This window comes from Pezoporus occidentalis, unplaced genomic scaffold, assembly GCF_034315485.1.
Source record: "Pezoporus occidentalis ecotype Australia unplaced genomic scaffold, CSIRO_AGI_Poc_V1 ctg32, whole genome shotgun sequence".
In the NCBI taxonomy this organism is placed as follows: Eukaryota; Metazoa; Chordata; class Aves; order Psittaciformes; family Psittacidae; genus Pezoporus; species Pezoporus occidentalis.
This window is the reverse complement of record NW_026915158.1, coordinates 751,091-775,399: the sequence shown is the minus strand read 5'-3', so window position 1 is coordinate 775,399 and position 24,309 is coordinate 751,091. Positions and strand designations below refer to the sequence as shown.

General features: G+C 42.7%; 1 protein-coding gene across 9 annotated transcripts in view; it reads right to left on the bottom strand.

The window, feature by feature from the left end:
- Positions 1-24,309, bottom strand: part of CRACDL (CRACD like) — a 65,857-nt gene that overhangs the window by 15,176 nt on the left and 26,372 nt on the right. For 6 of the 9 annotated variants that reach the window (XM_062628551.1, XM_062628552.1, XM_062628554.1 and 3 more), the window contains exons 2-7: positions 11,956-12,032; positions 10,852-11,014; positions 7,828-7,963; positions 7,307-7,471; positions 6,621-6,689; positions 2,983-3,213 (exon numbers count right to left, since the gene is read on the bottom strand). In XM_062628551.1, the coding sequence (XP_062484535.1) occupies positions 2,983-3,213; positions 6,621-6,689; positions 7,307-7,471; positions 7,828-7,963; positions 10,852-11,014; positions 11,956-12,022 (831 nt within the window). In that variant the 5' untranslated portion in view covers positions 12,023-12,032. Of the gene's footprint in view, positions 1-2,982; positions 3,214-6,620; positions 6,690-7,306; positions 7,472-7,827; positions 7,964-10,851; positions 11,015-11,955; positions 12,033-22,271; positions 22,295-24,309 lie in introns of those variants that run through there. The other 3 variants (XM_062628549.1, XM_062628556.1, XM_062628557.1) reach the window with 3 other exon arrangements.

Sequence of the window (24,309 nt, the reverse complement as noted above, 5' to 3'; positions counted from 1 at the left end):
CCTTTGTATTTTGCTACTCCATGCTAGCGTTAAAAATAAAACAACCCATTCTTCCTAAAACATGACTCTGAAGAGGGAAGGGTATATGGAAAGAAGAGCAAAATCCTAACAAGTCCGTCCGCTTATGACCCTCTGTGCCAGCTGAGTATCTAACCCCATATGGCAGTCTTCTGTCTAATCCCACTGCCAAACAGCATGATAGCCTTCTCTCCTTTGTGTAAAAGTCTTTTTTTTTCTTCAAGAGTTAGACTATTTGTTGAAAGTTTCTAAATGCATATGTAGTTATCTGGGAGGTCTTGTGATTAAGCTTCTGGTAAGGACTGGCTAAATATAGAGGATTATTTGAAAGCACGTTATGAAGCTGCTGAATATGCCTTTTCATATGGTGCCTGTATTTGCTGACTGATTCACTGTAGTCTGTCAGGTAAATATATATTTTGGATATAGGCCCTAATTCCAAGAACACAAAACTTGCACTCTGAAGATACTTCTAGGGTTCTTCCAACTTCTTGTTTTGCAAGTGGAATTGCAAAGATGGAGTTATAAGCTGTGAACATCCAAGCTGTGAACATCTAAGCTGTCCAATGTGGCACTGCATTAAGAAACCATCTCCCAGTTCAGACTGGGAAATCTGTGCAGCACAGAGCAGAACCCCTCAGAGACACTAGCTCAGACCTCACAAGTACAGCCATACCAACGCAGTTGTCTCCTTACACTGGGCAGAGCACTGTGCTGACAGAGCTGTCACGTTTCCGGTTCAAGAGCTGGCTCAGGAATTTCTGCATGTTTATGCTGTGTGATGCAGATTTAGCCTGTTATTCCACTTTTATTATAAATACCTTCCTTAAGTCTATTTCATACTGGTCCTAACATCATTTATTTATTAAAACAGGAGCAATGCAGTTTACATTGATCAGAAGATGACTGAGAAAGCTCAGTTATGTTTTCTCACTTGTAGAGTGAGAATCTACCTCCATGGTAAATATTAACACAATGTCTTCAGGTCTGCTAGTGCTCCCCGGCTGGCTAACATCCTCTGTCATGGGAAGGAGTTCAGAATTCATGATTGTCCTTTGTCTAACCTTTCACTACATACAAGACCAAAACAAACACAACCTCAATGTCTCTGTAAGAAAGAATTTTTTTCACTTCAGATGAAATTTCTCATAATGACTCGAATTTGTAGCTATAGCTTGGCTTTTCATTACATTTGCCTTTACCCAAAGGACAGAATTATGAAAACAATTGAATTTATGTTCAAATCCGTATACATAGAATCACAGAATGGTTTGGGTTGGAAGGGACCTTAAAGATAGTCTAGTTCCATCCCCCCACCATGTGCAGGGACACCTTCCACTACACCAGGCTGCTCAAAGCCCCATCCAAAGCCCCTTGAACACTGCCAGGGATGGGGCATCCACAGCTTCTCTGGACAACCTGTGCCAGTGTCCCATCACCACTCCCACAGTAAGGAATTTCTTCCTAACATTTAATCTAAATCTCCCCTCTTTCAGTTTAAAGCCATTCCCCCTTGTCCTGTCACTACATGGCCTTGTAAAATGCCCCTCTCCAGATTTCTTTTTGGCCCCTGGAAGGCTGCTAGAAAGTCAGGAGCCTGCTCTTCTCCAGGCTGAACAAGCCCAACTCTCAGCCTGGAGAGGTGCGCCAGCCCTCTGATCATCAACAGGAACATAAAAGCACAGCAACATGAAAGCAAAAGATACCAGTTAGCCAGAAGCAAAGGTGCACAGGCAGAGTCAGACAGAAAATATTAAAACAACTATTATCAAAAGATGTAAGCACTCTCCATGGAAAACCAGGAGAGCTAAGTCATCTGGCAGTTTATAAGCATGCTGGACAAAGCAATTGTACAATGTTACAATGGAAGAGGATGTTTGATCAATGAGTTATTGCTTTACATGGTTCTCTAAATAACTGGCCTCATCATTGTGTTGCTCACCGTGGTGCTCTACCGAGCCTAAAGACCACTCACAGATTTTAGAAAATACAGTATATCAGACAAGAAGTATTTAGAGACAGACAGAATATTCCTGGTGATAAGCAAAAGAATTTAATGGCTGTATTTGAAACAGTGAAAGAAACCATGAACAACAAAGTGCAAATACTATAGCAAGAGCTGCAAACTTTAGTTCTAAAAAGAAGAGAGAAAGAAGAAAAATAAGCTACACCCTTCACAAGATATGACAAAGAATCAGATGGTGTTTTAAAAGCATGGTTTAAAAGCGATTTTTTTTTAATAGTATACACCTCTTTTTTTCTGTGGAGACTTACTTTTAAGTCTCTGTGGTGCACATAAAGGGTTTACAAGCTCTGGGGCAGGGAGAGGTCTGAATTCAGCACAGTCCTAATGTACAGAATTTGGCTCCAATTAATAGATCACAACTTACTGTTTCTGTGCTTTTTGTAAATATAAACCCAGTGGTCTTTGGGAAGTTAAAACAAGTCCTCCATGAACAGTCTCTCAAAGACTCATGATTGATTTTACAGGATCTTTCAGACCACGAGAAGAACACAAGTTAGAATCACAGAATAGAATCACAGAATAGTTAGGGTTGGAAAGGACCTTAAGATCATCTAGTTCCAACCCCCCTGCCATGGGCAGGGACACCACACACTAAACCATGTCACCCAAGTTGATTCTAACAGTTTCCAAAAAGCATTTTAAAGAAATGGAGCAGTCAGCCCCAGCTCCTGCACCACAAAGAAGATACCGAATTGTGCTAAACAGTAAATTTAAGAATGAATTGTTACATAAACTGCTGCATCAAGAGTTAACAACTAAACTCATATTTGATCTGTTCCTAGTGTCTACTCCAGATACGTAGCCTCACCAAGTAAAACCCAATGAAATATCCATGCTGCCATCTGACCTTCCTTCTCATATCTGAGTTTGAAATACAAAGTCCAGTGAGAACTTCCTGGTTCTGCGTCAAAGGTGATGCTGTTTATTTTCACAAGTACCTGAGAAAATCGTCTCATTTTACTGGATCTCTGGTTCCGAGGTTTTATTAAGAGCTTATGTTTAGCAGCAGAATTATCCAAGCAAGAGGAAAGCTCAGGCGGAGTGTCAAAATTGGCTGTAGGCGAGGTGGTACTGTCAGATATCTGGGGAGCTCCAGTTTTGGCACTTCCATGCCCAGGGAACAGCTGACCATCTGTAGAATAAGATCTAGAAGAAGGACTCAATGTAACCTGAAAAAAAAAAAAAATCCCCAAATAGAGAATGAAATAAACAAACAAAGACATGAAAATTAGAATCCTACAAAAAAAGGGGCCATGTTTACTGGCATTCTAAGGTTGCCCGTTTTTCTTTTTGACATCTCTTTAAAATACACCACATTTCCTAATGTTGCATGTGGAGTACTACTATTAGCAATTCTGCATTTTTAGCTGCTTGAATACCATGGTATACTGCCTGGCGGGAAGGACTAAGTCATATTTTAACTAGAAGATCATAGAATCACAGAATCATACAATGGTTTGGGTTGGAAAGGACCATAAGATCATCTCATTCCAACCCCCCTGCCATGGGCAGGGACACCACGCAGGCTCTGTCCAGCCTGGCCTTGACACTGCCAGGGGTGAAGCATTTATCACTTCCTTGGGCAACCTGTTCCAGTGCCTCACCATCCTTACAGTAAAGAAATTCTTCCTTACATCTGACCTGAACTTCCCCTGTTTAAGTTTAAACCCATTCCCCCTTGTATAAGGCACACACATACACGGCCAGCTATTTTAGAAGACATTTATGAAGAGTAGTCAGTTACAGAACCTAATGGGCCAGTTTCCTTTCTTGGTCTGTCCTTCAGCATCTGTGTCTAGGCTTCTACACACAGTTATGCTAGGCTGGAGCATCTCTAGCTTTCTGTATGTCATCAGTTCCCTTCCAACCCTACCACACCCTCCTAAAGACAAAAGAATCAAACATCAGTGGCACTGACATTTAAGTCAGCTTGTGCTTTTTCCTCATGCATTTGTATCTGCAAAATAACTAGGGAGTTTACCTGAAATATAACATTACATTTGTAGACTATTCTGGGGAAAGAAATCACGGACAATTCCTACTAGAGGCCAATAATCCATCCAGAAATAACTCCTGAATGCTGCAAGGGGTGCAGTACTCTCAGCAAGCTGGAACTCAGCTTGCCTGTGCACTTCACAAAAAGCTACCACAGTCCCAGGGCTGATGTAAAAAGGAAACTGAAAAACATAAGAAAAATTACTCTAAAAATGGTTCTTCCCTTCTCTCAGATTAATTTTCTGCAAATAGGTAAAATGATATTTCCAAAGTGTCTGTCATAGCATTAACATGACCTCTGACAACTCGTGACAGCACTCCCTGTAGGCTTGAAATTCTGGTTCATTTCATTAGAGGAGCTTTCCTCCTTTGTCATGCTTTCTTCTGTAGGCTTTCTTCTTTCTTCTTTTCTTCTTCTTTCTCCTGCCTCTGGAAGTGATATTTTACTGAGGGGGTTGGATGGGAGAAGGGGAGAGCAGGACAGTGTTCATTTTATTTAGAGAGGGAAAAAGCATCAGTGTTCTCTGCAAGGAGAATTCTGCATTATGCACTGCAGCCAAAAGATACTCTGTCATGTAGTGTGGGCCTGCTACAAATTCCTCAATGGCCAGGGGAAAACTCACATTGATTTTAGCAGAGGTTGGATCCACAGCTTCTGATCATGCCTTCTATTCATGAAAAAAAAAGGTAGCTCAGCCATGCTGAATAATGGATGCTCTCATTAATTTTCACGCTACACTATCTGCAGTCTAGTACTCAAACATGACTAATGTACAACAAATGATACGTGGCTGCATTATACATTAGTACCTAACAGTGAATACATTGACATTTCAGCTCCAAGATAAAGATGCAACACATGTTCTCTTTCAAGGCACGTCATTATTTGCCTGCCTTTCTTCTGGGCTCTGCTTTTCCTCGAGAACTCCGCATGTCTTCTCACTGGCAGTGCTCAGTGTTGGCCATTATACTGGAAAATCAAGAATCTGGTTTGTTACTTAAATTTCAGCAGCCTGAGTGAATGCCAGCTCTGAGCTGGCTGCAGAAGTTGCCTGTCCCATGAAGCTTGGCTCTGGCAAAGCCTGCTGGAGGAGTGGACAGCTGCCAGACTCCTTTCTACAAATCTCATGTTCGCATGGCTCTGTTGTCCTTCTGCTGGTCATACTGGGTGGCACAAGGTGGGGGTCCATGAGGGAGCCACATTCCCGAAGCCTGATGGGACAGTCATGAGCTTTTTTACCCTTCCTCCATCCAGGAAAGCTTCCAAGACACAGCAAGGTGTCACTGCTCCCCCAAACCTTGGGGTTGCATTGTGCACAACTCCTCAGCCCTGCAATCTGTTCTCCTCTGACTCTCCAAAATGCCAGGTAGGAGACTTTGTGGTTTGGGCACCTTCAGATGGGGCTGCTTTCTGGCTGTGCTCTGAAACTGGACTGGGATGAAGAGAGCTCTGAGCTAGCTGAATGATGGGCCATGTGGAAAAAGCTGAGCAACCACAGAGTCACCACCTCGTCTCTGGAGTCAGCAAGTGAGTCAGAGTGATGTTAATGGAGCAACAGGGAGACATAAATCCTCCTTTAGCAAACACGCATCTGGACTGGATGAATTTACAGCGAGCCTATACCAGTTTTCAAGAAATACCTTCTGCAAGCATTCTGTTGTTTTTCTTTAAAACTATTAAAAATTCACTGCATCTAAGCAGGTTTTCAAACAGCTTCATGTGGAATCTAACAACTGTAGCCAGAAATCTTTGCTGAGCCCTGCTGCAGCTGGCCTTGAAATACATTTTGCATAATTACCAAGGAATAGTCAGCTTAGGACTAGCTTCTCTATTTCCTTTCAGCAATTCCCTTACACTCCTCCTCCTATTTCTAGAAAGTGCTTTTCCCTTTACCTCCTGTGTTGTTTCCACCATGACTCCAGCTGCTGACAGCTAAAAGGGACTCTTCAGAGCCTTTCAAAACCTCCCTTTAATCAGCCAGAATGCTGGCTGCTGATTGAAGAAAGCCAGCTATTTGCCTGTACTCAAGTCCTGAAAACCACTTCAGCAAAATTCACAGCCAGAATCCAACTGAAGGCTGAACTGCAGACTCTTGAGCAGCAATGCCAGCCACTATGACCAGTGTGAGGTAACCTTGTGCTTAAAGCAAGGGTCTGTCTGGGCAGATGTGAGAGGATCACAACCCCTCAACAGGCTCCTTCCCTTATCCTATGCATGTAACCCAAGCAGCCTTTACTGCAACTTCCCATCTTTACAAAAAAGGACTACTGTTTCAGTGTCTAAATCTGGTGGATCGTGCTTGGAGATTAAATCATGTCTGCGAAGTTTGCTAAAGGATATAAGGGCTTAATTATTATCAGTGGGAGATTACCTGGTGTCAGAATTATGTTGATAAATAATTATAACTTTTATGTTAGACAGACAGGCATTAAAAAAGCACATCAAACAAAGGCATGCAATTATATACACACAAGGGTTTTTTTGCGGCAGATGGGCAACACAATAACATTTGTCTTAACATTTCTTTATAAAACTACTATGCATAATTGCTTGGCCCTTAATACATTTGGCAGAAGTTACCTGATCTTCTTCTTCACTGCCTGTTCCAGCTAAACTCAAAGAGCTAAGGTGCTTGTGAAAGTCAGAGAACTGTGGGATGGAATGAGGAAGAGATTCAGTAAAAGATGACAAACAAGATGGATATACTCACAGAAACCATCTACACAAAGTGCACACAGATACTATGTAAGTTTTCTCTATAGTCTTAAGGATTAGCGAGGACACTGAAAACATAAAGTGTAAGACATGGAGATAAAGAACAAAATAATGTATAACAAAACTACTATTTAAAATCAGTTTCAAATGCTTTGTTTTGTTTTCCAAAGACAGCCTAGGAAAAAAACATTACAGAAGAGAGCTCTCTTATCAGCACATTCAAGGGGGAATATAGATTTTTCAGCCTTTTTTCATGCCTGGCAGTTCTCTGTAGTCCCTAAAAAAAACCCCACCATCCCCATGCGCTACACAAACGCATCCACTCCTTCCTAGTTCTGCATTTTTATGGCATGATATTTATATTTTAACAGGAACAGAGATTCTTAGTAGCTGTTTACACAGACAGATAGCATCTTCCCATTTTGAGTAAGGTATTTCTGAATTGTTCAGAGATAGTGGTGTATATAGCAAACCAAATAATTTACTCTGCCTTCTGCACATAGGTAACACAAGTCATTAAACTGATTTTTGTCAACACTGGAACTACTCACTCTTGTTCTAATGCCTGAATTTAGGTTTTCATGGAGCAAAGACATTTCTGGAGGGCTCCTGGGTAATCCATCATCTTCAGAACTGGTCCCAGCATCCTCTGTTCGCTTGGCATTAGGTCCAAATGGAGGTGGAGGTCCCAATTTCATGGTAGGCTGGAGTTTCATCTTCAGCGTGGCATAAAATACGTTAGCATGTGATAGTGATGGAGGTTTCCCCAGTATGCTTTAGCTCAGGTCAACAAGTTACCTTTATTTCAACTTTGCAATTGAATAATTCAGAGCATAGGACATCTCATTTTAGATGTTCTCGTAGGGTCCCAAACAACCTATCCACTTTTCAGCTATCATTTCAGTAGAACCAAGAATTATACTGCTTCTGATTAACAAATGCAACATTTCATGTAAACTGCAGACAGATATTACTTACTAATCAAATGCTGAACCACAAATACTACCCAAAAAAATCAAGCCTGAAAAGGCACTTCCACCTCCTGCATTTGAAAAAATTATGTATACGTTACCTGTAAAGCTCTAATCCGATCAGAAATGTTTTCTTGAGAGAACACTCTTACTGGCCTTGCAGGCTCTTGCCCAGTCTCAGGGATAAAAATGCTATCATGTGACAAAGCTCTGCTTCCCATAATGCCTTTATGTGTCCTAGAATAATATAACAAATGAGTGAAAACATACAGACTTTTTTGCCAGTCCTCTTACTCTTAACTAAGGTGGTCTGTTGAACATGGAGTGGGAGACAGGTGTGAAGGGCACACAGGAGATTGCAGGCTCCTTTGTGAATACAATATAGTCATTCAGGTTAATCCAGGTAACACCTTTAAAAGCCAAACACAAATTTGAAAATGCTGTTATCTATCTGTCACGTTAACAAACTGAACGAAGGCTAAAGACAGTTTAACCCCAGCAATTGAGTTATACCTCATGAAAAAACCACTACGCCTTGGTAGCTGGGCTTGTGACAGGCAAGCCTAGGTGCAAAAGGAAAGGAGCTCACATAAAGGAGCCTGTACCTGAGACGAACTAATTTCTTGCTAACATAAGAACATGTCTTGAAAATAACAGACCATTACCATAGGAAGAGTAAGTACCTTTTTAAGTGTGGTACAGTATTTAATGTATCTCTGCCACACAGGTCATTAACAAAAGTATTTCAGGCAATACAGTTCTCATGTAGAATCATCTGCATAAATCCTTACAAGATGCTTACAAGGTCCTGTTCTCTATAACAAGATCCCTGGGATTCTCTCTTATGAGCCTGGGGATACATTTTCTCATGGACACCTTTTATGGGCTAGTGAGAGGAAGCAGGAGATGTTTTGTGGATGACTTCGCTCATCTTCCGTTTTCTGCTTTTGAGGCATGTGGTATATAACCTCTTTTGCAAATGTTACATGTGGGGCATGAAGACCTTGTTTCCTTATGGGAATGGTACAGGAGACCCACGGTCAGACAGTTTGCTGCTAGGAGGTCTCTAGTGCGCATTTTCCACAGCTTAGCTCATAGTCCAAGCGAGCAGGGACCAGAAATGCATGCACACAGCATTTCTTCTAGGACTCCCTATCTTTTAGTTTTTTTAAATAAGACAGCTATGAAATGGCATACCAGAGTGCAGAGTACAGAATTGGCTGGGCTCATGTACTTATCAAGTTAATTGAGCAGCATTCTAGAGGGAAAAAAAAAAAAAAAAAGAGAACAGGAAAAAAAGAGAACTGTGTATTTTTGAATCTTAGATACTGTCATAGGGACATTCAGGAACATAAACAAACATGGCAGAAAGGAACATTTTCCTTGTAACGGCTGCTATAAATATGTTCGATAAAACAATAGCAGGAAAAAGTTGATCTGTATTCCTGCTGCAGAAGAACGGAAAGCCTGCTGCTCCTGCTTAATGCATTAGAGATGTTAGAAGAACAATTTATCTAAATGAAAATGGGATCTCTGCAATGTATGCAAGGTCAGGCAAAGCTATAGCAATTTGCAAAGTAAGTGCCAGTCAGGACTGCAATTGCTGCTCAGCACACTGACATCTTACAAAGGCTGCAAGGGCAGCCAGATCAGCAGCGCTGTTGCATGTGGATGTTCATCCCAGCGTGCTACCTTTGCTTTCTCTTTCTAGCAGACACATACTACCCAGATGCATGGTGTAGGTATCCTAGATGTCTGCTCAGATTACGAGTGCTTGAATTAACTCTCTTTCCCTTCAAGGAATTTTCTGGTCGTTGTATAAACAAATATTAAGAAACAATAATGTAACAACCCTGCAAGTAAAGGCACAGGAACATGGCCAAACCAGCCAGAGATCGTATCCACTTGAACATGACCTTGTGGAGCTGTGCATGAGGGAAAGAAAATCTGACCATCCATGTCTTAGAAATATGTGGTCGAACAACAACGCTGTTAGCCCACTGTTTAACGTGGGGCTGCCAGAGTGGAACTCCTGGGGCTTCAAGCTGGACTAATGTTATTCTTGCCAATGCTACAAAAGACACACAAAGTATTTAGTCAATTCTTTTGGTTGTTTGGCGCTGCCTGGTGGCCGCGTTGTATAATGCCGTTTTAAATGGCCGGAATGGTTTGCCCTTCCCGTCCCTGGGCACAGCATCTCTCACTTGAGGACCCAGGCGGCTTGTTCTGACAGGCCATGCAAGGACTTGCTTTTTAGGCAATCAAGGGCTCTCCAGATCTCCATCAAGGAACACATGTGAACTTCAGATTGGGTTTCTCATGGTTACCTTTCAGTAGTGGGTAGCATTTTTGGCAATGCCTGAACAAAGACAGGATTTTCAGAGGCAGACATACACAGGCCAGGATTCATCTAGTCTAACTTCAGACGTTAAACCACAGGTATCTACATTGGAGCAGGTCAGCCCTGGCTCCCATCTACATTTAGTGGGGAGAAACAGGCACTTCTAGAGGCTGGTTCATCTGAACAATTTCAGACATCTACGCAAGAATGACACAAGCTTTCTTAGTAATGTTAACTTCTCTCTGCTGATTATAAAAGGCAGCTGATGACTAACTCAGATGCAGAAATTTGTCCTTTGGTCAGATGAATCTCGTGTATAGAGAGGAAATAAAGGCTTCACAGCCTCTGGATCCTGCTGATTTCAGTTGCCGTCATCCTCTTATCCCTTCCTTGCTTTCAAAACCTGGTATAAATGGTTAGACATCTAAATTTCTTTAACAATCCTTAGGAATTACATCTTAGGGGCATAAGACAATCTTTGTAAGATAAAAGCTGAGTACCTAATTCTTTTTTGAAGATGGGAGTTACATTATTTTGAAATCATAACCCAAGGCTTATTTATGATTGAACGAAAGCTTTTTTTAGTTGTTTCTTGCTGCACCCCATACAATTCCCTTGTGATTTGTCTTGCATCAGCCTTTTTAATTTGTACTTTCCTGAAAAAGGCAACTGTTTGAGAATGCAGCATTATGAAAAAAACAAGGAGGCAATTCTAAGGTGTCTTTAATCTACAAACATTGTGGCAGTTCTGTATTTGTTTACCAGCTAGAGTCCAAACACTTACTCAAGTTCATCTTCAGAATCATAATTAACGTGCATGTTATGAGAGGCTGCGACATCACTTGTTGACTGGAACAGCTTCAGAGTGCTGCTCCCAGAAGATGACTCTTTCCTTTTCTTCTTACCAAAAAACTTTTTGAAAGACTTGAACTTTGATTTCTTCTTTCCTAAATGAAGAAACATAAAGAAGATGCAGCCAGCAGCATGCTTCTGAACAATAATAATTCCTTTATCATTTCTGCATAAAAGTGGGTCTTTTCCCTGGAAAACACAATGCAGTCCGCTCTTGCACCAATGTGTTTCAAGACTACATTGATAGCATGAAATTACTATTATCTTGGAGAATCGACTGCAATGTTTATGACACACAAGAAATAACCTGCGGTGTAGAATCTTTCCTAATAGAGTTTCTACTTGCCTCTTGAGATAATTACACTGTGAAGAAAAACTCTGGATTAACAGCCTGGGACACAGAGAAGAAATTACAACTTGGAAACCCACCGCCTTTGTTCAGCAAGCTAAACAGTGATGATGAGGACAGTGTTAGCAAAACCAATTTAAATGTAGAAAAGGCTTACATGGGTGGAATGTGCGGTGTAGGGAGGCTTTTAAAATGTCAGTTTTATAATACATCCCAGAATATTTTGAATGCTAATTACGAGACTCAACGGATCACAAAGTATTCAACTAGAAATCAAGCAATAATCTTGAAAAGCAATGCTAGTCTGCTCAGTGAAGAAAGACCTGAATTAGGTTCAGTTACAAGCTCTGTAAAGGAAACTACTTAAAATGGAATCAGTCTTTTGCACAAGACATCCCAACAACTTGTGCCTGCCCTATATAAATTAGCATGACAGCACTGTGAGGCATCACTGTCAGCATTTCACTTACTTGTTGGGTAAAAAGTTAACTTGGTCACAAGATGCTACAAAAATCTTATTTCAAGCCTCCAAAAATGTCAAAAATATAGCCGCTCTTGGAGAAAAAGGGAAAACGCATTCTCTAAACAAACATTCACTTCCATCGTAGAGCTGAGGCATCAAAGCTGAAGAACTTTTCAACAAAACTCACAGCACCTTTCATTCACTGGGGAAGGGAACAACTCTACCTGAATTGTCCTCTCCATCTCCTTCAGCCTCTCGCATCTTAGGGTCCATTATCCTTGGGGAACTCATGTGACAGTCACTAAAGGAGGTAGAAAAAGCATCAGTCATATCAACAAAGTATCAGTACTTCACAGCTGTATACATACATACAGGCAAGTTACTACAATACAAAATACTATGCATGTGCTTTTATATGTAAATAAAATATATGTCTAAATGCATGTCTATACGTATTGTATCTGTAACTTGTGGCTATCCTGTCCCTGGCAGTGTTCAAGGCCAGGCTGGACAGGGCTTTGAGCAAGCTGTCTAGTGCAAGGTGTCCCTGCCTACGGCACGGGGGTTGGAACCAGATGATCATTAAGATGCCTTCCAAGACAGACCATTCTATCATTCCATGATAAATACCAAAAAATATCCCATAGGATGAAGCTTATTAGGCAAAAGTATAATAAATTGCATAGGATATTTCTACTTTCATAAGACAATAGTATGCTAAGGTTCAATTAATTAGCCTCTCCTGCCTGAAAATAGAGTTTGTTGAGATTCTCCAATGCTTCCAGAAGTATGCATCAGAGGAGGTGGGCTTCTTTGACTCTCCTCTATTCAGGACCACAGACAAAATGTCTTTGTGCTTATTACAGCTTTTTGGTAACTGGAAGTTCCAGGCCAGGCTGGATGGGGCTTTGAGCAATCTGGGCTGGAAGGTGTCCCTGCTTGTCCCTGCAGGGAGGTTGGAACTAGATGATCTTCAAGGTCCCTTCCAACTCGAACCATTCTATGATACTATGATGAACATGTACAAGTAATATTAGTAAAGAACTATTCATATTTTCCCTTTATTTATATCCAAATTTGAAGTAATCTACAGACTGTAGTTTTCCTTATTTTTTAAGCAATTTGTGAAAAGGTAACAACCCTTTTTATTCCTTTGTCCATACAGACAACAGAAAAATACAAGTAAAAATAAAACAATTCATTTTCTTCTCTCTTTGTTGCTTTTTGAAAGCACAATACCACTTTGCTTGTTAAGGTTCCTAAATTAAAAAACATTTCCAAAACTCTACAAGTCCCAAGCCTTAAGACAGAATATCTGTAATTTAAATTGCATTCTCAGAGCAGTAGTCTATGTGTGCTCTCTTTTTTTCATCTTGAGAGCCACCATTTCATGGTCAAGGCAAAATAAAGTCATGGATGTCCTTGACTGGATGGTGAGTTAAATCCTGCAGGGTCACTCTCTGGGCTGTAATGGTGCCAGATGCTCCCACGACACATGGGTGGGAGGGTGAATACACTGTGGCTATTCTGATCCCCTGAAGTACCAGCAGAATTAACTAACGAGGCTTGTGCATTCAAGGAGTTAGAAAGATGGAAATGAAACATTTATTACTCAAGTCTAAAACATGACGTGATGCCTGAACCGTCAGCAAGCACTTCAGCCTGGCTGTGATGACCAGATGCATGGACAGCAAAGGCACCTCGGCTACCCCCCAAGCTGGATGCACAGAGTGGGTGTAAAACACCCCCTGCTACCACCCATCAGGAAACCAAGTCAGAGTTAAACACAAATACGAGGGTGAGCAATGTTTGGTCAAGGGCATGTGCCTTATGTAGGGACAATTCATAAGGAACTGCCCTAGAAAACAACAGATGTAGATGATACATGTATTAGTAGCAAATGCCTGCTGGGAGGTGACAGATACATATGCATTGTGAGCCTTGGCCTATCTAGCCGATAATTAGGCTCAGGGTATCTCAGATTTACTCTGTCATGTTGCAATAGCAATGGCAGGAGTGCAAATCAGCACCTTGAAACCCTCAGCTCCTATATGCATGCCAGAGGTGTGATCCTACAGTATCTATATAAATGATATATGCCATAACTCAGGTCCCCAGTTGTGGCCCACTGACACTGCTCTGTTGCATCCAGCTGCACTCAAGCAAGGGTGTATTCTTTTAATCCAAATGTTTATAGGCTATACTTCACTAGTTCTGCATAGCAAATACATCTGGGGATAAATGCCCACACAATGGGACATGTTGGTTTGAAACATGAAGCTAAATATAAACACTTTCCCTCAGGCAAAATTCAAGCAGATAATATATTTCTGACACACCAGAAATGTGGCGTTGTCCCATCCCAAAACTTGACAGCCAGTTTTCTAGAGAATAAAAACAACTTTAATTAAAGTTACCTCCACCATAATGTAAGAGGAGGTTTGTGTGACTGATTTGTGACATCTGAGGTCACAAAGAGTGTTTCCACTCTGTGTGCCAAACATCTGGGGATAGTAATACACGATCAGGGGTGCGGCATACATCTCCTTGCTTAGGGGAGACAGAAGGATGCTGAACAATGATGAACTTTCTCCTTGCTAGCCACGCATCTTAAAGCAAAGTCCTCACTCCCCTGCTGACCTCATGCAGCCATTCTTCAGCTCTGCCATGTTTTTGCTGGTTTCTAAGGTTATTTTATGAATTAAGGTGTCTTTTCAAAAAGTGCCCAAGACCTGGGGAAGGCAGCTCAGATCCACTGTGCTTTTGGGGATGTCTCTCGCAAGGGTGCAGCACAGGGAGCAAGGCTGGAGCACTAGCTTGTGGGGAGACAGGTCCTTGGCCAGTGTTTTGTGATTTGACCTACTACTTATATACAACTTGTTTAGCATAACTTGCACAGCATTAGTAGCTAAATCTGCTGAAGCCTTAGGCCACAAGCTGTGAACTTTCATCTAGACATGTTGTACTTCTACCTAGTGAAGAAAAAGAAGGCCCCACAACCGGTTCAAGCCAGAAGATAAGGAAGCTATGTTAATTAACAGAAGCTGCAACCTTAGATAGGAGAAGAGAAATGGCGCACCTAGATACAATGAAAGGACCCAACAAAGAATGGGAAGACCCCAGACCCTGATATTACTATTGGTCTGAACTGTTGCATGAGTGGGTAATTCAGATTGTAAGGGTATAATTGCCCTGGATTTCTTTGTTCAAGGTCACTCTTCAGAGGCACCCAGCTCAAGCTATAGCTCTAGTAATAAAAACTACCTGCATAGAGGAATCTCTCTTTCATCTTATCAATTCAGCATGAACCTAGAGTCAAACCCTGTTACGGCGACTGGCATGTGTAATTTCTGTAACACCAAGTCCCACCACCACTGCCAGAGCCATCCCTGTATGGTTCCCCAGTGTTGCCTGTGGGAATTGCTGGAAAGAGGTGGCTTCTTCACTGTGAGTAGCCTGCTGAAGAGATCCAGGAGGTGTGTGGGGAGGAAGGTCATCCGGGTAAGATGACTCTGGAGAAAAGCAGAAAGTGACCCAAGGTGGAGGTCACAGGTAGGCAGGGTGGAAGAAAACTAGGTGCAAGTAGCAGCGGCCTCTGTCTCCTGTGCAGGAGCCCAGAGACTCTCATGTCCCCAGCAGGCCCACGGTTATTTTAAATCGCAGCAAATAAACCCTAGAAGTTTGGGCCAGGTGGGCAATATTGCTTTTGCAGTGAGGCAACTCTAAGGCTTTTATAAAACCTGCATCTCGACTCATCATGCAATTACAAGGATCGAGGAACAGTGTGGGCCTTTCACTGCCCAGAGCTTGTGAAGGGACATACCTCAGGTGTTCAGTTCGAAGGCCAGTTTCCAGTCCAAGCCCAGGGTTTGATGTGACTCTTCCAAGCCCACGCTGGCTGAGGCACAGGAAGAGGACCCCACCACAACCACTATGTTGTGTAAACATGCGTTGTGACGAGGAACACGAGGCATCAGTGCCAAGGGTGCGGGAGGAGTTTTATGGCTGCTATCACCAAAGGGAGATTTGTTTGCATCAGGGGATGAATGGGCACCCGCTTCCTTACCCTGAGGACAGCAGGAGAGGATCAGCAGGTGGCAGAAAGGACTGGAAGGAGTTGTGAAACCCTCGGCAGGCAGTGTGCTGGTCAGGTTTTCAGAAAGATGCTTGAAAGACACCAGGTTAGTTTTTAGAAAACCTTGATTTTAAGCAAATACTGAAGCTGAGACTTAGCCACTTGCTTGAGTGTTTTGCCAAGTGATGGTTTCCACTGGAGCAATATCCCATCACAGTGCCGAGAGATACTGACCCCCACTTATCCCTGTGCACTGCCAGAGACCCCTCTGTGCTACTCCGCAAGCAGAGCACTGCCCAGCTGAGCATCCCACCAAACCTAGATGTACACAACCACATTTACTTCTATCTTAGAACTTCTTATGACATCTTTACTGACATGGGGGAAAGTTATTTTTCCTTTTAAATGCTTCCTTTGCTGGACACTGTTAGAGAAATATTGGGTTTCACCTGCTCACCACCCACCCTATTTTCTTTCCCAAATATATAAACTCGGACAACTGTCTTATCTATAGCTTCCCTTTTTTCATTCAGTATGACCTATTTTAACAATACATTGAAGCAGGTTTATCAATCTTTCAGGCTTTTTCCTCAGCGTTTGTAACAAACCATCCAGTATTAATACATTCATCATGGGAAAGACTTGATTAAAACATGGTATTTAAGAGGAGAAACAACAAAAAAACCCAGAGGCCAAAGTTTACCCCTGGTGTGACTGTAACTGTTTGTCACTTCTGTGACGCAAACAGAGAATTGACTGTTTGCTGTCGAGCTAAATTTTCTCTTCCTCAAAGCTTTGCTTACAATCTCTGATGGCCTGTAAGTTCAATAAAATGCTGATAAAAATACAGCAGCTTTGAATCAGCACCCACCGACATGGGTGATATTCTTGTCCACTTGTGCTTGATCTGGAGGCTCGTCTGGGGAACATGGTTGATGATCTTTCTCATTTCCAGTTGCCCCAAGATTTACTGAAGTCTGTCACTAAGTTAAATCATCCTGTGATCTGAAGACTCAGCAGGATTCACAACCAAGAGGAGCAGCCTGCATCACTTCTCCCCTGTTAGCAAGGGCAGGATTTACCACACCACTAATACTTGTACACTTTTCCTCTTTGCTTCCTTTGTATTTTATGTGTGGTTTGTTTCACAGCAGACTCCTAGAGATACGTGCTTTATCAATTTATTATGAGATTTTATAAGCCCAAAATGCCAGATGATAAATTGCTAAATATTACCCAAGCTTATAACAGTACTTTTTCTATATTGGACTTCTCCCAGCAGAGGCTTCCTCCACCTTCTTTCTTCCTTTCCATACCCTTTCGAGATGAGCTAAGATACAAGGAATACCGTTGAGACTAGATCAGTGCAGAGAATAGAGAGAGAATATGGCAACGCAATGGGGTTTTATTCCCCTTCCTATCCCTCTAAAATGTCAGTACATTCAAAAGTGTGTATCCAAAAAATCACAGCAGAACCAAACTACAGAAGTTTATACCTTTTATTTCTGTTAAGAATACTCTATTTCTAGCAGATAAAGTAATGACTGAAGTGTTGGAATGGAAGGATACAGGCTCTTCAGGAAGGATGGGCAGGGGAGGAGTTGTGATCCTCAGGGGTTGGTGTTGGGACCAGCAGTGTTTAACATTTTTGTTGGTGACATGCACCGGGGCAAAGACCGAGGCAAACCTTTCCTTATCCATCCCTCCCCTGAAGACTTCACCTGAAGTAAAGACACCACCCACAAGCCACGTAGTCCTTTTCGCCTGTCACATGGATGGCAGAAAAGGGACGGCTCAAAGTTTCCAGAGGGAGCAAGCCCAGGGCGCCTGCTGCGATCCCTGCCAGCAGCAGGCGCACCAGCAGAGCTTGCACACCTCTGGAGCTGCCCAGCTCTCCAGAAGGTGCATTAGTGAGAGCACCACCCAGAGCAGCCCCAGGGCACCACGCCTTGGCATAGCACAGGGCCAAAAGCGTGCGGTGATCACCTGCCTCCCAAGCAAAGGTTTATCTCTGCAACTAAGAGAGACCGTTTGCTGAAGACATTGCGCAACAGGGTGTGGTAGAAGGAAGTGTAGGAGAGCAGGGTAAGAAGCTTGTGATGGAGAGGTATTTGCACAGCACAAGAAACCCTGCTGTTCAACACTTCTCTGCTCTGACCTCCTGCTAACAGAAATCCCAGCATCAACCCCCGCTTCAAGCTCTCAAACTGCTTTGAGTGCTCCCAAGTGGTAACACGAGAGCCTAGCCAAAACCAAATCTCTCACAACATGCCCAATTATAAAATCCTTTCCAGAAGTCATCTATCATCTTGAGCTCATTTTACTAAGATAAACCTCTCCTCTCTCCCCTTCCCTTCTGCAACAGGAGGTCTAGGAAAGCATAGTGAAGTGCTCCCCATGAGCAGGAATTGCACATATGAGCCCAGGTATTCAGCAGTGTCCACATGAGTGAGATGCAGGTCTCTGGGAATCCAAATAGTTTGTATGAACACATCCAAAAAGCTCACATAGAGGGACAGGAGAATTTGATAACAACTGCAACACCGTTTCCAAAGCCATACATCTCCCTGCTCCAGACCTCTCTTTATGTCAAAGAAGCACAGGTTTCAGTTTTTATTCAGTCTCCAACTTTAAAATCAAATGAACAAAGGCACCTGAGTGCACACTTACATACACACAGCCATCCTAGGAGCTTTATCTAGAGTCCCAGAAGTGTGATTGAAGTGCCACCCTGCCCTTCTATCATGTCAGCACCTACACAGGTTCTGTACATATTCTAGATGCATCCCCATACTTTTTGAATTATTAAAACCCTTTTATTCAGAGAAGACATTTTCTGAGAAAACTGCACTGTTTTCCTCTACCAAATCAATATAAAATATCAGAGATAATCTTCATGACAAACCAAGAAGAAAAACACCCTGTCAATTTTTGTATACAACTTTGCCTTTTGTTTTCAAAGTTGGGCAAACAATCATCTCTTTCCATTTTCAATTGCTTTGAATCAGTAAACAGAAAGTATTATTTTGCAAAGCCTCCGACTTCATGTGTTCTCTGCTTGTTGTAATAATTTAGTGCGGATGATGTTAGCGCCTACTTGTTCACACTGACTGATATCCACGGGGACATCATCTTCAAAATGTGGCATTTTCACAAATGGTTTGCTGTCTAAAACATGACAGTTCAATATCCATCTTCATCAGTCTCATAGTGAACTTAGCAGAGTGCAGGTTCTTTCTGCACTGCTCTTCTTCCCTGCATTACTGATTAGTAAAAGGCTTTCTTCCCCTCCTTGTGGCGGACATTTTTCTCTGGCTACCACAACCCACCCTTATAGCATGCTGTCATGCTATCAGAAAATCTGTATATTGTGCAACCACGACGATGTGGTTAGAGCTCATGTGCCACTCCTCATGCTTAGAGCAGGGCTGGCTGTGAGTAGGTTTGCTACCAGCACTCCCTCCCTGGCTAGCATCCAGCCTGAAACAGTCAGTGCCCTCCCCTTTAAAACTCTACCTTTTAGGGATCCTCCCATCCTCTTCCCAGTCACTGTCAAAATGAACAGAGCTAGCTGTGAGTGATTTGCCCTTTCTCTCAGAAATTACTAAAAAAAGTTAGTTGCATCAACACATCATCTCTTCCAGTGCTGCTCCTTGTGCCAGAGTTTGCTGCTACTCCACCTCCAACATCACTGGTGGCAGGGGAATAGTAAGCTGTGGCATAGGGACCAGCTACGTGTAACTACTGACATACTACTATCTCTTTGCAGCAGCCCTTCCTTTGCAATACTCACGTTTATCGCTCAAATCCCCTGTTGCATCCTGTGTAAGCATAAGGTGGTGCCCAGTGTCCTTGTGATCATTGATAGAAGAGACATCAAGGGATGTCAAGTAATGAAAGACCTGCTAAATGGAATACCGGAAATGGGAGATAAGATATATCTCACTGCATGGACACCCCTTCTGAACCATTGTGCAAACAGGGTGAGAACTGCTATGACCAGCATGTTGGACTTCACAGGCTATGACAGGAAAAGCAGAAGAGGCAGCAGGTGCATCTTCCCAAGCCTTTCAATGCATTTTCTAGGGGTTCGGTTGTTTTCACTTACTTCTTTCACTGCTGTTGGGCAGCATGCACTTTCCTTTGCCTAAACAGACCAAACCCTCCTCTTGTGCATCTGCCCCTGTTACCCCACAGGCTGGGCAGATCCTCGTGTCAGATCCTCACCAGCCCTTCTGCTGTGCCCCTGCCAATAGCACATTCCTTTCCCTATTACAAGCACAACGCATGTCCAATGAACTGGGAGAGTGTGTAGGGGGAACCCTGCTCTCTCTACCTGTTTTTTTTTCCAAGAATTGACTGACCTTCCTTCCCCCGGCGTTCCTGAGAGAGGCGAGGAACACTCCATAAAATAAACTTTCCTCCCAAGCAGCTTCTGAAGGGTGAGCATTTGGGTTTTATTTTCAAAAAAGCACATTGCAACAGAAGACACAAACCTAAGAGCTCAGAAGGCACCACTGGGATTGCCCAGTCTGATATCCCGGATAGGGCAGGGAATAGGCTATTCCCCAGAAGGGTGAAAGGAACTCTGCTTCCTTGATAGGGCTCAGTAACCTGAGGGTATACACTTTGTCAAAGGTCGTATTTTGTTCAGGAGAAAAGCCTTATCTTGCATGATTTCTTTAAACAGGAAGAAAAACCAGAACAACAACAACAAATCAAACCAAATAGCCATACATAAGAATTAAAGGGGGGGAAGGGGTAGCTCCATTAGAGAAAGAATAAAGCGAACTCATGTGAAATGTCTTATTCCTATGGAGTAACCCTTTTCTTCATGCTTTCAGTTCCCTATTTTTTTGTGATTTAATAGAGGAGCCAGGAGATCTATTCTACCAAGCATTATTATTAAACGACTTGCTAGAGTAATAAAGACACACTGGCTCTCTTTCTTCTTTCTCAGCATGCAGGGATAATACAAGCGGAGCTGTTTTACACAAAGGCACAAGACCTCCCTCGGCCAGCACCCTACCAGCTATCCTCTACTATATTTAGGAACACAAACAGCTTGACATACTACCTGAGTTTTAGGATTCTATTAGCCATCTTCACTGACAGAAGCGCAGTCTGTACCTTTAAATAATACCGAGTGTTCACAGAGTACTTTGGCTAATAATGTTCTGCAGAAGTTCATCTTTTCTGTACAGCAGCAGGCTAACGTCACTCAGAGTCAAGGGTCAGTGAAGTATTAAAAATTCACTGTGCCTCTCCTTGCGAAGCAATAGAAAACAAAGTAAAATGTCTTGCTTTAGTTAGAACAAAATTACATTTGATTTTACATGTCACAATTGCAATTATCCTTGAATTCAGCACTGGGAACATTCCTGAAGCTATTTCACAGAAATAACTATACCAGGTCTTTTGGTATTCAGAATGAGTAGAAATATCAACGTTATTGTAAAGTCTCAGTGCCTTCAAATTCAAGGAACTATAACAGGGCTTTCATTGATCCTTCCTTGCTTTTTGGAACCATGAATACAGTAAATTGTCTATATAACTATGTACACACACACACACTCACTCTGTGGCAAAGGAAGAATAAGACTCACCTGGAACCACAGCGAGCCCTGTGGAACAGTGCACTTACACCTGCTGCCCTCTCAATTAGCCTATTGTAAGCGTGTTCTTGTACAGTGCAGAGGCTAATGGGGGTTTAAGATGCAGAAAGTGCTTAGAACTACCCAGAATAAGATCCGTATTCAGCTTTATCTGCTGTTCTGAAGAAAACTCAGTGGGCCATGTTAACCAAACAATGAAGGCAACCGCTAACATCAGTGCCGATTTTCACCCAATTTTCATCCTCTCTAAGCCCATCTATACTTCATGGAGTATTTACTCTCAGGTCCATAATGTGTTGTGTAGTTAACAGTGTCATTTCAGTTTAGGTTTCTTTAAAAGTTTATGACAAATCTTTTAAAATGTCATGTTAATCCAAACATAGTCTATAGCTATATCCCAGGCCTAATTCCAAATACTTTGCCATTATGTGTGACAAAAAATACAGTCTGCTTTGGCCAAACACAAGCTGATGGGGAAAGTGCATGAACTAAAAAGACTAGACTGGGCTTTTCCCAGTTCCTTGGGAATTCCTGTGCTGGAAGGATAAAATAATCATTAGTATCATCTATGAACCACATGCGGAAGAGTTTTAATAGTGGATATTTAAAGTGGAGAACAAAGAAAGTAGGGAATGCAAAGAGAATGAAGTAAATATTCTAAAAGAAACCTGAGCCCTTCCAGGCAGAGATACACCAGCCTACCAGCTGAGACTAGCCAGAACATAGCAGCAGGTTGATTTCCAGGAGCTGCTCATGAAAGGTGCCGTCAGAGGCCCAGTCCTCAGTGTTCCCTCAGCTTTGCCTTTCAGCCCACGCCGATCTGCCGAACCGGCTGCAGCTGTGCACTAACCTGGAGTCACCTCGGATGCAGGTATAACAAGAAGCCATGTCTTCAGCCCAAGGACGGGTTCGCCCTCCTGGGTCATACTAGCACAAAGGAGCAGTGAGGATGGAGTGAGAACCAACTGCAGCTGTGGGAAGGCAGTGGGAGGTGGTCGAGAAGGGGAGCATCTTCCACTGCATTCCCTCTGCAGGGCTCTGGCTGCAGACTCAGAGGCCAGTTCCCTCCCCAACATCCCATGGACTGTCCAAGAGACACAGCCACTGTCAGTGCAATCTCAGTCCTCTGAAATTTCCCCAGGCACCAGCGCTCACATATTTCAGCAATAACCGCTACCTTGTAAACACATTCCACATTCCTGTTGCATTAAACCCCAGAGGCCAAATGCAAAGCTGAACAGCCTCTTGTCTAACTGCTGTACGAGGCTCCCTCTGAAGGGGTACACGTGGCAGGCTTTTAATTGGAAAGGACCTTGTTTAGCCTCTTTTGACCCTTCCTAATTCAGTCCCTCTTGGCTTTCAATGGATAATCGTTTTCATGAGCCTGGATGGGAGGCAGGTGAGCCATGGGCTCCTTCCTATTTCCTCCACTCAGATCACTTCCAGAAAAACAGCACAAGATTTGTAATGCAAGGTCACAGCAATACATGACTACTGCAGGGGTTTCAGGTGGGGGAGTCCAGTTAAGTTGGACAGTCTTCCTAACCCAAATAATTTCTTACATGGACAGGCTGGAAGGTTGTTTTCTGACCATGCCACAATAAATATTATTGCTGAGTTCTCTCATCTTTGCTCAGAACCTTCCTCCACAGCCTGTAATGAAAATACCACCAGGATTTCACAAAAGTAAGAGCCCTAATTTTTTGTTATTTACTGCCTCATGACATGCACTTGAAAACTTTTCATTCTTACTATCCATTCAGGACATATTTTGTGTTTGAAAGACAGAAGATATTTTCCTGTAGCTCTTCTCTCACCATATACTTGCTGGTCTGTGTTCCAAACCACACTCTATGCTCCAAAACAAGCTTACGATCAAATGGGAAGAACTGCCACTTGTTCAGATTCTCATTTCCCCCTGTGCTCCTTCCCTGCAGCAATAACCTCAGTGAAAACAACCTCTGGCTAGTCACGCTGCATGTTTCACCTCCAGCTGGCGCTTCAGACTTGCAGACTTTTAGATGTCAGTACCCTGAATGCTACTTAATAGTTTTTACTGCTGCTTAGTCAGAAGTCCAGAGCCAAGTCTCCAGTGTGCCTGCACCACCTGCACAAGTTCTCTCATTCCTTTGGACTGGAAAGGAGAAAGTATTTGCACATGCCCATCTGTCCAGGACAAGTGAGCATGTGTGCTCACATATTCAGAAGATTATATGCAAAAATGTCACATGCAGAATAAAATCAGGAGAGGGGACTGGAGAAAGTACAAGAAAGGACAGCACTGGAGAGCTCAAACCTTCCCTGACAGTGTTTATTACAGTAAGGGACGTAGTCACCGAGAGGGCTACTGCTCCCCATCTATCCAGAGCAGCAGAATACACTACCAGTCACAGTGTCATACCAACTGTGCATCTAGCCCCGGCAGCACTTTCATCTTCGAAGCAGAGCAGGAGGACAGGTAATAAACGTCACTATATAATGCTGCTACTCCTCAGGTTTAATTTCCTAAGGAAATTTACTCTATCCTCCTCTGACCTGAGAAGCATTTTCCTTGTGAAACACCTCACTAGTTTAACATGCCTTTTATCCCTCACTGCATCTCCCTCTAGGCAATGGGGAAAAGAAGACACTTCAGCTAGTAATAGGTCTAAGCCACCTCACTCTGAGGAGACACCTCTTTGCGGAGGATAGATGGAAGCCAGGGTTACCTAACAGCTCATGGTTAGGTGCTCTGCATTCCCATCCCCACCATCCTACCCTGCATGCTGAGTAATCCCCAAAGACTACACAGGAACCTGAAAATCATCTCTAAAAGAGGTAAAAAAGAAAAGACCCATTTGGAGACCTATCCCATTCGTCCCCAGGCTCTCTTCTTTGAGTATACCATG